Source organism: Leptodactylus fuscus, chromosome 6 (genome assembly GCF_031893055.1).
Source record: "Leptodactylus fuscus isolate aLepFus1 chromosome 6, aLepFus1.hap2, whole genome shotgun sequence".
NCBI lineage: Eukaryota > Metazoa > Chordata > Amphibia > Anura > Leptodactylidae > Leptodactylus > Leptodactylus fuscus.
Genome location: NC_134270.1, coordinates 8,828,529 through 8,841,855, shown reverse-complemented (window position 1 = coordinate 8,841,855; position 13,327 = coordinate 8,828,529). Strand labels below are relative to the sequence as shown.

The window sequence follows — 13,327 nt, the reverse complement described above, 5'->3', positions numbered from 1 at the left end:
TATACCCCAGTACCCCCAAGGCTGCATTGTATATTTAGGGGCACCTAGCTTCTCAATAAAGAGTCACTACGGGGTTCGGGCAATGCTACATGGGAAAAAATATGCAAATTAGATAGATCAGTTGTGTATTGTATAATAGAACCTCAGCATTAAAGGGATCCTATCATTGGATACCCTTTTTTTTCGTATTGGATACCAACATGTAGGAATAGCCTTAGATGTCTTTAGAGGTCTTCTCTTCGCCGTCGTTCGGTAGAAATCCGGGTTTTCTTCTGTATGCAAATTAGTTCGTTTACAGCACTGGGGGCGGTCCTCAGGTCTCAAACAGCACTAGGGGTGTCCCCAATGCTAGGAGAGAAATCTCCAGTGCCGCCTCCATCTTCTTCTGGAACACCCTCTACCTGTGCCTTCTTCCGTCTAGGCCTCGGGCAGAGCGGACTGCAAATGTCCACAGGCCACAAGAAAATGGCCGCCTACTCAGTAAGCTTTCTTGTGGCCACTTACACAGCTTACTCAGTAAGCGGCCATTTTTCTTGTGGCCGTGGGCATGTGCAGTCGGCTCTGCCCGAGGCCTAGAAGATTGAAACCCAGGACGGAAGAAGACACAGTGAGAGGGCATTCCAAAAGAAGATGGAGGCGTCACTGGAGATTTCTCTCGCAGCATTGGGGACCGCCCCCAGTGCTGCGAGAGAACTCATTTGCATACTGAAGAAAACCCGGATTTCTACCAAACAACGGCGCGGATCCCTTTAATACGGTGTAGATGCCCTCTAGAGACTACATGGGGTATATATACTACAGGTTGAGAACCTGGGCCTAATCAGAAGGGAGTCTCGAACCGTGGAATCTGCGACTAGATGGAGCAGGAAGCTCAGCGTCCTGCTGCGATCTCTGCCTCCCAATGAAAACAATGGAAGGCAGAATCTGCCTCAGATACGATGCGAGTTCCTCTGTGTGAACTTACCCTAACCAGTGCTAATTCTGTAGGGGGTTTTCATTGCAGCAGTGACCTCATTTATATCACATGCAAGACAGACAAGATCACAATAGGAGATAACGCCTCTACAGATTACATCACCACTGACAATAGATGATGTCACTGCTTATCTCCTCCCCCTCCCTGCACAGAGCATGCCTAGATAATTATTCCATAGACCTCAATGAGTCGGGCTCCAGTCTACTGCTGCCTATGGCCATGACTATGCAGTAAAGCAGATCACTAAATGCCGAGAAGCTCAGACAAGATGGCCGCCCCATAATCATGGACAGAAAATAAAATACAAAAACGACGATCGTAAAATAGAAGCAGATTACACTAAAGGGATAGATTTCACCGTTTAGTTTAAATAAATAAAATCTAGTGAGAAGTCAGGACCCCTACTCTTAATTTCCATCCCCTCCATTACTGCCTAGGATGGATGCATCCTAGGCAGTCGAAGGGTTCCATGGACATGATGACAACATCTTGTTACTAAAGCCCCTGACCCCCATAAAGTATACCCTACTGAAATCGAAGACCCTGCCCTAAAGCCAAAAGGGGTTCCTTGGGCTCGTCCATTGATGGCCTAAGCAGTGGCGGACTGGCCATGTACATCAACGGGAAAATTCCTGGTGGGCTAACTAGGACATGGACTAATGGGCCGGCATGGTAGCTGCCCCGAGGATCGGCCCTTACCCTTAGCTGCGGACAGTATGAGCTGGACAAATTTCACAAGACTCATCGCACGAGGTTCGCCCAGTGGTTTCGTTCTGACTGCATAAGTTCTAAGCGAAACTGCTATTATAATATGCCGATACCCAGGGGCGGTGACAAACATAATAAACAGCGTTACTCACCTCTCCTGGGCTTCCTGCAGCATGAATAAAGTCTGAGACTACCTGTGACTCGTGTGTTCACGTCAGTGTCACGATGCAGAATGACGCCGCTTTGCCTAAGTGATGATACGCTGGAACTGATGTCACTGATGATGTCTCTAAGCCATGAAGATGCCAGAAAACATGCGCCGGAGCCAGGAGAGGTGAGTTACGCTGTTTATTATGTTTAATCGCCTACCCGGGGCCTCCGATTATACTACTATTACTCTAGGGTCTGAAATGAGGCCACTTTTCCATTTTTTTTTAGGACCCAATCTGCTTCTGATCATAAGGATAGGTCATCAGTTAATAAACCCGGAATACCCCTTTAAGAACGTCTCCAAATGGTGGATTTGCAAACCTTTACTTACTTCTCAATGAGGTCCAGAGTGACACCGGGCACAAGCTTCACACTTTTCTGCATGCAAAACCTGCAATGGGAAACAAATGGTTAATGAGATAGCCAACACAAAAACAGGGAACAACCCCCCCAACCCCCAAATGGTGGGATTGTTTGGGTCTGTTTTCATGCCTAAACAGCGCCACACCACGCCATAGGTTGGAAGTGGTATTGCAGCTAGCCACAATCCGTTCAATACCAGAAACAATCCATGGACAGACGCTGCAGCCATGAAATCATTTCCTAGACTTCTGCACTTTCTTGTCCCTCTGTTATCCCTCCTGGAAATTAATAAACAGATTAACGCTGGGTGTTACGGTTCTCCTTGTCAATTCCATACTGTCAGCCATGACCCAATGACAAGAAAAAAAATATTTTTCCCGGGGGAATAACAGAGGAAAACCCACAAACTTGTCCAAAAATCTCATAGCACTTCTTTGACTATGACAGACACGTCAAGAGAAGAGACAGGGCTTCTAATACGAGAACGACAAATCTTCTATAGCGGAAATCTGGATAATACCCATATAATACCGCACAAGCAGCCGGGTATAAATATTAATTTCATTTATTTGTCCTGTAATCCTGGCAATAAATATCACATCCCTTCAGATTATCTGTTCTTTTGGAAAGGATTAAGAATGGCATGTTACTCATTAAGTGGGGCCCCGCGAAGACGGCCGGCGCTCCTGTACCATGTGATACACATCAGAGGACATGACTAATTGGGCTGACGCGTGGTATAATGCCGGATTAATTGTAAAACACAGGGATCAGGAGCGGATACACCGCCACACAATTACACAGTGCTATACAGGCTGCGGCTCCATGTCATCCAATTACTGGAATCGGATATCGAAGAGGCGAGGGTTGGGGGGGGGGGGGGGGGGGAGAAGAGTAAGATATGGACGAAGGAAGATTTCCGTACATACAAGGCTGGCGGCGCGAGAAATATTAAATTTTCGGAAATGGCAAACTAAATTTGCATATAAAAAGGAGATTGGAATATAATTAACCCTTAAACATCAGGAATGAAGTCTTCCTCAGGCTGCTAGATCCATTTTCTCTCTCTCTGGGCTTGCTGGATGGGCGGGCTCAGGCTGGTGTGATGTCACTGCTGAGCTGTGTGCTCAGAGCCAATCAAAAAGCTGCAGCTGCATCCCCCACCCCTCCTCTGCCCAATGGGTTTGCCTCCCTGAACATTACCCCTCAAGCCATTTCAAATCAGAAAGTGAAAACCTGCAGCTGCATCTCCCTCCTCCCCTCCCACTGTTTTATAAAATAACAGAGAAAAGTTATGGTGCCATGGCCCCTACACAAAATCACTACCCCACAGCTGCACCCCACTCCTGTATTTCATTAATGAATGAAAGAGAATGAAAAGCTGAATTATCTCTTTCCTTCTATCCCCAGAATATCTGCAGCTGCATCCCCCTCCTCTTTCCTAAAACATTCTATAAGCCACTATGAGAAAAACTTTAGCTTCATCCCCCTCCTTTCTCCTAATGTTGTTTCAGCATGACAAAGAGTGAAAAGCTGCAGCTGAATTATCTCCTCCCTCCTATCCCCAGAAAATCTGCAGCTGCATCCCCCTCCTCTATCCTCAAACATTTTTGTAAACCACCAAGAGAGCTTCATCCCCCCCCCCCTTCTTTCTCCTAATGCTGTTTCATCATGGCAAAGAGGAAACTGCAGCTGCATCCCTTCCTCTGCCCCATGCGTTGTCCTCATACTACTGACACTAGGCTCACTCTAATGTTGACGTATCCATTGTTCTGAACCAGAACAATGTACAGGAGGATCGCCGCAACAGCGGTTATACACAAAGCCCAGTGAGCCCTATTGACAGGTGTCTGTCATTTTAAAACTGAATCTGGCAGAGGAAAAAGTCCTACATCCACAAGACACCGCCACGGACTCTCTAGCTTAGACTCCGATGCAGATGCGAATACAGCCAGATGAATAAACTTCAGCTGCATTCGCCTCCTTTTCCCCTAAAGCTGTTTCATTATGATAGACAGAAAATCTGCAGCTGCACCCTCCTAAACACATACTGCCCAACCGTCCCGATTTTCCGCGGGACACTCACACTTTCCTACCCTTGTCCCGCGCAGCTCCCTACATGTCCCGCTATGTCCCTTTAATGATTTGCTGATCAATCATTCCTCCGATCCCCGCCTGCTCTTATAACAGATAAGAGGCTGCGGTGATCGGAGGAACGCTTTACAAGGTTCAAGGACCTTGTGTGACATCACACGGTCACGTGACTAGGTTGGCGTGTCAGTGTCCTGTGCAGTGAAGAGAGAAGAGATCCGTGTAAGGTACTGAGAAGGGAGGGGGGGATGTGAGATGCAGGATGGAGAGAGAGAGAGTGTGTATGTCTGTCTGTCTGTGTTTGTCATTATACTGGGGGCAGAGATAGAGGGGGGACACGAAACTGGGGGCAGATGAAAGGGGATATGAAACTGAGGGAGAAATGGAGGGGGGAGATGAAACCGGGGGCAGAGATGGAGGAGGGGACATGAAATGGAGCAGATAAAGGGGGCACTTAAACTGGGGGACAACTGGAGAGGGCACTGTCTGCCTCTAGTTGCCCCCAGTTTAATGTCACCCTACAGCTACCCCTACGGTTTAATGTCTGCTTCTAGTTGCCCACCGTTTAATGTTCCACTTCATCTGCCATTTATTTATTGCCCCCTCCAACTACCCCCATTGCTAATGTCCCCCTCCAGCTGATCCAGTTTCATGTTTAAACTGGGGCACCAGGAGAGGGACTTAATACTGCGGGACAGTTGGAAGTGGAACATTACAATGTGGAGACATATAATGTGCGGGTGACTGTAGGAGGATTATACTGTGTCGGGGGACATGAAAAATGAAAGAGAATGGGCGGAGTCAACATAAAAGTGGGCGGGGCTAATATGGGAGGTATGTAAACAAAATATCTTCAACTGCATCCCCTCCTCTCCCCTCAAACATTTCCATAAACCAATGAGTGATAAACTGCAGCTGCATCTCTCTCCTCCTGTCCCCTAATGTTATTTTATTGTTACAAATATAAAATCTGTAGCTGCATTCCCCTCCTCTTACAAAAAGGCTGAAACTGCATCCCCCTCCTCTCTTCTTGTGAACTTCCATCATCCACAGAGTAAAAAACTGCAGCTGCATCTCCCTCTTCTCCCTTAATCCTGCTTCTTCACAACACAGAATAAAACTGCAGCTGCATCCCCTCCTCTTTACAAAAAGTTGCAATTGCATCCCCTACTCTTTCCTTGTGCATTCCCCTAAACCACTGAGTGAAAAACTGCAGCTGCATCTCCCCCCATCCCCTAATGTCATTTTATTGCTATACAATGAAAAGCTACAGTTGCATTCCCCTCCTCTTACAAAAAGGCTGAAACTGCATCCCCCTCCTCTGTTCTTGTGAACTTCCATCAACCACAGAGTAAAAAACTGCAGCTGCATCTCCCTCTTCTCCCTTACTGCTGCTTCTTCACGACACAGAGTAAAACTGCAGCTGCATCCCCTCCCCTTTACAAAAAGTTGAAATTGCATCCCCTACTCTTTCCTTGCGCATTTCCCTAAACCACTGCAGCTTTATCCCTCAGCTCTCCTCCAGCTTTATTGCGTGCCTCTCTCCTTCACCTGCATCCCCCTCCTCTCCACTCATTCCTCTTTTCTATCTACTTGCACATTAGAAGGATGCTTTCACGCCTGAATTGGGTCCCTGCAGGGAGGGAAGAAAGTAAGGCCGATGGAAGGTGAGGACGGCGCCACTTCCCCCTAATCAGATATATTAACGAGTCTCATATATTTACATGTACCACTGACGTAATATCTTATAAATCTGCGGTCTCTCTCCCCTACATACATATAGATGATATACCTGGGAGGTGGGGGCTCTAGAGCGGCGATATGGAAGTGACTGATGGAGAATGGAGCGTGTGCGTTGCAGGTCTGATCTCCGCCTCATTACCAGGCACAGATTTTGATCAATGGATTCCTGGCAGGTTTTTCATACGGTTGACTAATACTTTGTGAGGTAGAAGTGTTGTGGAGTGCGACGTACATGAGTCTCCATATAAATCAGCCCCCGAGGTGAGCCGAGATGTTTACTTGAGATGATGGATATTTGATTAAGGCTGCAGTGTATCTCCATTACTAGAGATGGGGCTGAGCGCGCAGACTCACACGCCGCCGCTACCTCGCCGCTCACACCGACACGCATCTTTTATTCGCTTTGCTTGTGAGAGGAGATTATTAACCCTTCAACATAAGGCGGGGGGATCTTTTATCACAAACCTGCAGTATATCAATACTGGCGGTGCCGACACTTTACATCTCTAGAACTCATCTTTTTTAGGGTCCCGAATGGCCAAATATCCTCCAGCTTCACATATAAGGGCACCTTAGAACGTGGATCTCCGGCAGACATGGAGGTGGTCTCCTATGCTTACCTCTATACTGGAGTCTCCGTCGTGTTATCGTTAATTTAGCAGTTCGCCTCTCCGTTGTTCTGATCCTCTGATCAATGCTAATTGTGAACATAACGTCAATTAGTAGGATTTTGCCGTTGTTAAAAGAGGCCCCCAATAAGGCTCGCCAAACGTTGGTGGGGTCACCCAGCTTCCCTAGACCACTGAAGGTCACATATGTTAATAGTAGAAAGTTTTTACCAGGATGGGATGAATTTTACCCAAAAGGAAAAGAAATATGATAAAATAATAAATTATTACGTGACCCGGACAGTCCTGCACCGCCGCCATTCTGGTCAGAGCAGAGTACCACTGAATTGGGTGATGGGCTGCAGCGATCATGGGTGATAGTTATTACGTTGGGGAGCGTCATACTGCGACTTTATCCAATCCCCCCCCACACACACACACACACACTTAGGTAAACCTTGCCTGAACCCATAAAACGTCCATAGGGTACGTCCACACCCGCAGATGATTTTCCATTTTGGGAAGTTATCGGTGGAAGATTATACTGTGTGGAGGCCACTGTGGAGCTGATTGTACTGTGTAGGGGTCACTGTGGAGCAGATAATACTGTGTGGGGGCCACCGTGGAGCAGATAATACTGTGTGGAGGCCACTGTGCAGCAGATCATACTGTGTGGAGACCACTGTGCACTGTGTGGAGGTCACTGTGCAGCAGATTATACTGTGTGGAGGCCACTGAGGAGCAGATTATACTGTGTGGAGGCCACTGTGGAGCTAATTGTACTGTATGGGGTTCACTGTGCAGCAGATTATAACGTGTGGGGGCCACTGTGTAGCAGATTATACTGTGTGGGGGTCACTATGAAGCAGTTTGGACTGTGTGTGGGGTCACAGTGGAGCAGAAAGCCCTATAAAGCCCCATTCAATGACCGTATTTTGCAAGTCCGTAATTGTGGATTCGCACATTATTAAGGTTAATTTCCCGTGTTGGCACTTTGTGATAAATTAGTGGGTTTTGGGTTGCAATTTGGGCACTCTATCTCTAAAAGGTTTGCCATCACTGGTATAGGGCATATAGACATTACAGAGGATGCCACCAACTTCTTGGGACCCCCTTCCCAAATGAGCCAGTAGGGAGCAGCTCCTCATAAGCAGTCCCCACACAAAGTCTTGATCAGAAACTGTCAGCCGTCCTGCAAGATGAAATATTACCTGCCGACCGTCTGTGAAGTAACAACCCCCTTCAGTGGACGGCACCAAATGACAAATCCAACCCTGCTACACAATCTAATTTGCAGTGTCAATGCATAATATTATACCCTCAATCTATTACTTTTTAACCTCTTCAGGCCCAGACATAATGGCTTCTCAGAAGTGAAATGGCGCCTTCCGAAAAGCCACAGCATCCAGGCCTGAACAGGTTAATGTAATAGACTGGGGTTATATCACCAGCTGGCAGGATATAATGGTCAGGCTGTAATATTACTAGCTACATCTAATGAATTCTAGGAAACCATTGTGTTCTTCTCCAATCCCCCCACCGCGCTGCGCCGTCAATCCTCCTAAAGCACAGCCGGGAAACGTTTGGCGCAGCCAATGCTGGTTTGTTCCTCTTTATCCCTTCAAGGTAGCGAGGGCTGCGAACCCCGGGTGTTAATGCTGCCTCAGGATATATTAAGAGCCTGCAGCTGGAAACATAAAAGCGTCCTGTACAACTCACTATATAATACAGATGAGCACGCGCGATGTGCAGGACCGCGTAGGACCGCTGAGGTGCACTGAAGATCCTTGGAGCAGGCGGAACGTGGCGGTGGCTGAACGCACGGATGACGCGCTGCAGACTAATTGATCACTGTCAGAGGCGAGCGTTTCCACCGCAGCTCTTCATTATCATGTAAATTAACTGATAACACAAATGAATTATCAGGCAATCTCCAGTACAAAGATCCGTGTCATCTACCGGCCCGAAAAGGCTAGCGGCCCGCAAAATTACCAGGGAGATGAGCGAGGCGGTCCGACAGCGATGCGGTAATTACCCAATCTGCCGAACTCACAACAACCTTCACGATTCATGATGTCCTTCAAAAAGTTGTCATAACTTTTATTCAGCAGGTTGCGGGCCAACCAAGATGGCCGCCACCATAGCTCTTAGTTTGTATGTTATGATCGCAAGGGTCTGACCCCCGGGACCAATGGGTGTACAGTAGTGCCCAAGGACACCCGCTGTGCAGGAAATACTACTCCATACCAAGCGGAGGGCCTGGAGCGACAATGTGGGTTTTGACAGCCGGGCCTTCGATTAGAAAGTGAACTCCTTTGGCCCTGTTGGACCTGTCATGTTGTAGGGATTACCAGATTCTTAAAGGGATTATTAATATCACTTCACAAGCCTGGAAAACACCCTTAAAGGTAAATCTGCTTAGATACATCCCCCACCGCCTTACAGGACAACCTCCGAAACCCATAGGGGTCAGATGATCCCCCAGTAGACCAGCAGAGAATAGATATAGACTTGAACAGACCAAGATACCCCAATAACATAGGAGTCAGGGTTACCCCATACTCACCACCTTAATGCTATTTTGATGGGTGTAGTGAGGCAAGAGGTGAAGAGATCAGCGGGAAGGTCGGGGTTCATGGGTAACAACTCCTCGGCATCGCAGGCGGCCAGCTGGATACAATTCTTCATGGAAGGCGGCAAAGGCATCTGTGCCAATGGGTGACTGGGGTTAATGGCGGCAACCTGCAAATAAAAAAAGTTATATAGTGATCAACTATAACTATGGGGCTTTACCGGCCACATTATTAAGTTGAATGTATACAGTGCTCATTCTGAATATATATGTCCACCACCAGTATGCTCACCAATCATGAGAAAGGGGGTCCAGTGTCCCATGGTGAAACGGTGGCGCGACCCCATTTAAGTCTATGGGACTGACCGATACCTCATACTGCACATGCTCGACCACCACTCCACCCAAAAGGACTCCCATTGACATGATCACTGAGGGGCCTAGAGATTAGACACTTATCTGTCCTAGCTCCCGGCGCCAGGGAAGCTGGAAGGGGCAGTAAAAATTCGATGCCCTGGAAGTGTTTCTGCGCCAGGAGCTATGCGGCGGAGGTATTCCATTGAGTATATTCGCTCATCTCTAGTGATAGGTTAATAGGATCTATGTGACTCTACGGTTCCCAGCTACATTTCTCTTTCCTACTGGAAATTTGGTAAAATTTTGGAGCCACCATTTTGCAACCAATATAAAGAAACAACTAGTGAAATGGGCGAGATACAAGGACCGGGTGGGCAAGGCCAATTCTATTGATCCCAATGGTCTAATCTTCACCGAGCTAATGTTTATCACTAGAGATGAGCGCGTACTATCCGAAATGGCCGTTTCGAATAGCACGCATCCATAGGAATGAATGGAAGCAGCCGGCACGCAGACTTTGCCGGTGGCCGGCCGCTTAACCCCCTGCTGCGTCCATTCATTCCTATGGGTGCGTGCTATTCGAAGAGCTGGAAGACCCCATTTAAAGGGATTCTACCACTAAATCGCTTTTTTTTTTTTGTGCTTTAGACGTTGGAATACCCTTTAGAAAGGCTATTCATCTCGTACCTTTAGACATGGTCTCCCCGGCGCCGTTCCTTAGAAATACCGGTTTTAAACGGTATGCAAATTAGTTCTCCGCAGCAATGGGGGCGGGCCCCAGCGTTCAAATGGCGATGGGGGCGTCCTCACTGCTGCCAGAGAGATCTCTCCAGCGACACCTCCATCCTCAGCTGCAACCCCGCCTCTTCTGTAGGTCTAACCTCTGACGCCTGCGCAATACGCTCCTGTATTGAACTACAAGAGCAAGAGTGGCCTCCCAAAACTGTCCGCCAGCGTATTGCGGCCGGCGGCCATTTTTGGGAGGCCGCTCTTGCTCTTATAGTTCAATACAGGAGCGTACTGCGCAGGCGTCGCAAGCTGGACAAAGACAGAAGAAGTGGGGTTGCAGATGCAGATGGAGGCGTCACTGGAGAGAGCTCTCTGGCAGCGGTGGGGACACCCCCATCGCCGTTTGAGCACTGGGGCCCGCCCCATTGCTGCGGAGAACTCATTTGCATGCCGCTTAAAACCAGCATTTCTAAGGAACGGCGCCGCGGAGACCACGTCTAAAGGTAAGAGACAAAAAGCCTTTCTAAAGGCTATTCCGACGTCTAAAGCACAAAAAAACAGCAATTTAGTGGTAGAATCCCTTTAAGGCTTGGTCAGTCTCCATCGTAGCGTCTGTTAAAAATCATCAGAATGGAGCCCAATAGAGTCATGGGTGTCCATCAAGCGCCGTTCATGTCTCGGTCTTTTGACGGACCAGAACAACGGACACCCCGGCTCTAATGTCAACCTAGGGTAAGTTGGGGGTGGATTACAATCCAGTTTCTCACTTTCTTGGAGAAAAAAAATAAAAATAAAAAATTGCACAAAAATATTATAGGGCAATAAAAAAAATATTCGTCGGCAGGAAGAGCAAAAGAACAGATTAAGATGATGAACAATTTTTTTTTAAATCTTTTATAAAAGTGTATTAAAAAATCCGGATGCCCCGCTAGGTCAAAAATAGGAAGAGCATTAAATGAGAAATATCTATTTATCACCTTCAGTGCCATGCGCCCCCAGACAGCAATATGTGGCAGGATATTAGTACACCGAAACATTATCGGTTTCTCTCCGAGCCGAGAGAACTTCCCCAGCTCTGTACATTTCATTCGGCCTGTCGCCCTTCACAGCGCAGCAATAACACACCATGAGTGGGGGGTCCTGTGGGAACGCGAGGAGGAACAAGTCAATCCAGCCGAGAGCAAAGGAACATATTAATAGGTTAGGATGATGGGAAAAAGAAGGACGGAGAGAAGCTGAGAAGTTGATGGATCTGGGAAGGAGAATTACACAGCGCGCCGAATGGAGAAGCGAATTCCCCTTACAAATCTTGTTACGGAAAAACGGAATATATGGCCATGACAGGTGGCCGAGGCGAAAGCGAATAAAAATCATCCGCGGGAGAGCGGCCAGCCAAAAAAGATTACATTCCAAAATGTTAGGTGTGGGCAGAAAAGTTTTAGGTGTACTCGACAGGCTCTTAAAGGGAAGGTGTCGCAAGAAAATGACATTTTTTTCTACCAAGTTTTAGGTTAAACATATATTTAAAAAAAAAAAAAAAAAATGTTATGTATACTTACAAAAAATCCTAAAAATCCTGCAGTTCTGACTCTGGCCACTAAGCTAAATAATATGGTGTCACTTTCAGTTTTTTTTTTTTGCAGCAGTCACCTTCCTTACAGCACACCGATGATCATGGCTATCATGTATATGTAGATAAGACACAGAATTCACCAATCACAATAGGTTATGTCACATCTTATCCACTCCCCCCCCCCCCCCCTCTGCACAGGTCACAGAGCATGCCCAGAAAACTCCCCCATAGAAGTCTATAGGGTCAGCTCCAGACCATTGTGTCAATTTCCCAAACTATTTTAGGCCTATTTTATGTTTCCATACAAATTAGAATCAAGGACACCCCGTGACCGGGTTAATAATAGGGGTGCCTTCTAACAAAAAAACCAATTACTAAAAATGTCTTTTTAGAATGAGCCAAGACAACGAGATAGGAGGATGGATGGTTGTGAGGAGCCTAAACATGCATGACATGGGGACCTATAGGAGTGCATGATTTCAACCCTATACATCGTAGCCCGAGAGCCCTATGACTTGAGAAGGAGAACTAGAATATCAGGCCTGAAGATCATGGCAATGAAGCCCTACTGAGCACGACACTGGAGCCTTAAAGGGATTCTACCATTAAAATCAAATTTTTTCTCACTACCACGTAGGAATAGCCTTAAGAAAGGCTATTCGTCTCCTACCTTTAGATGTCTTCTCCACGCCGCCGTTCGGTATAAATCTCGGTTTTCGTCGGTATGCAAATGAGTTCTCTCGCAACACTGGGGGCGGACCCCAGCACTCAAACAGCACTGGGGGTGTCCCCAATGCTGCGAGAAAACTCTCCAGTGACACCTCCATCTTCTTCAGGAACGGGCTCTTCACGCGACTTCTTCCGGCGCTGGCGGTCAAACTTCTAGGCCTCGGGCAGGTGCCGACTGTGCATGCCCGAGGACACAAGAAAATGACCGCTTACTTACTGTGTAAGCGGCCATGTGCAGTCAGCTCTGCCTGAGGCCTAGAAGTTTGGCCATCAGTGCCGGAAGAAGACGCGTGAAGAGACTGTTCTTGAATAAGACAGAGCGGTGCTGGAAAGTTCTCTTGCCGGAATTGGGGACACGACTAGTGCTGTTTGAGCGCTGGGGACCGCCTCCAGTGCTGTGAGAGAACTCATTTGCATACAGACGAAAACCGGGATTTCTACCGAACGGTGGCGTGGAGAAGATGTCTAAAGGTAGGAGAAGAATAGCCTTTCTTAAGGCTATTCCTACGTGCTAGTGAGAAAAAAAATTATTTTAATGGTAGAATCCCTTTAAGGAATCAAGACACAAAGAATGCAGTAAGGAAGCCATAAGAACATGGTGAAGAACCTGCTTCATTCTATTGCCCAGTAAGGCTCTCAGCTCCAAGAGCCTCACCACCATGACATGT

General features: G+C 47.3%; 1 protein-coding gene across 4 annotated transcripts in view; it reads right to left on the bottom strand.

Moving 5' to 3' along the window:
- The window catches only part of RPTOR (regulatory associated protein of MTOR complex 1), a 207,657-nt gene that overhangs the window by 49,866 nt on the left and 144,464 nt on the right, over positions 1-13,327 (bottom strand). For all 4 annotated transcript variants that reach the window (XM_075279295.1, XM_075279297.1, XM_075279296.1 and 1 more), the window contains exons 6-7: positions 9,266-9,441; positions 2,226-2,285 (exon numbers count right to left, since the gene is read on the bottom strand). In XM_075279295.1, coding sequence (XP_075135396.1) covers positions 2,226-2,285; positions 9,266-9,441 — 236 coding nt within the window. The remainder of the gene's footprint in view (positions 1-2,225; positions 2,286-9,265; positions 9,442-13,327) is intronic.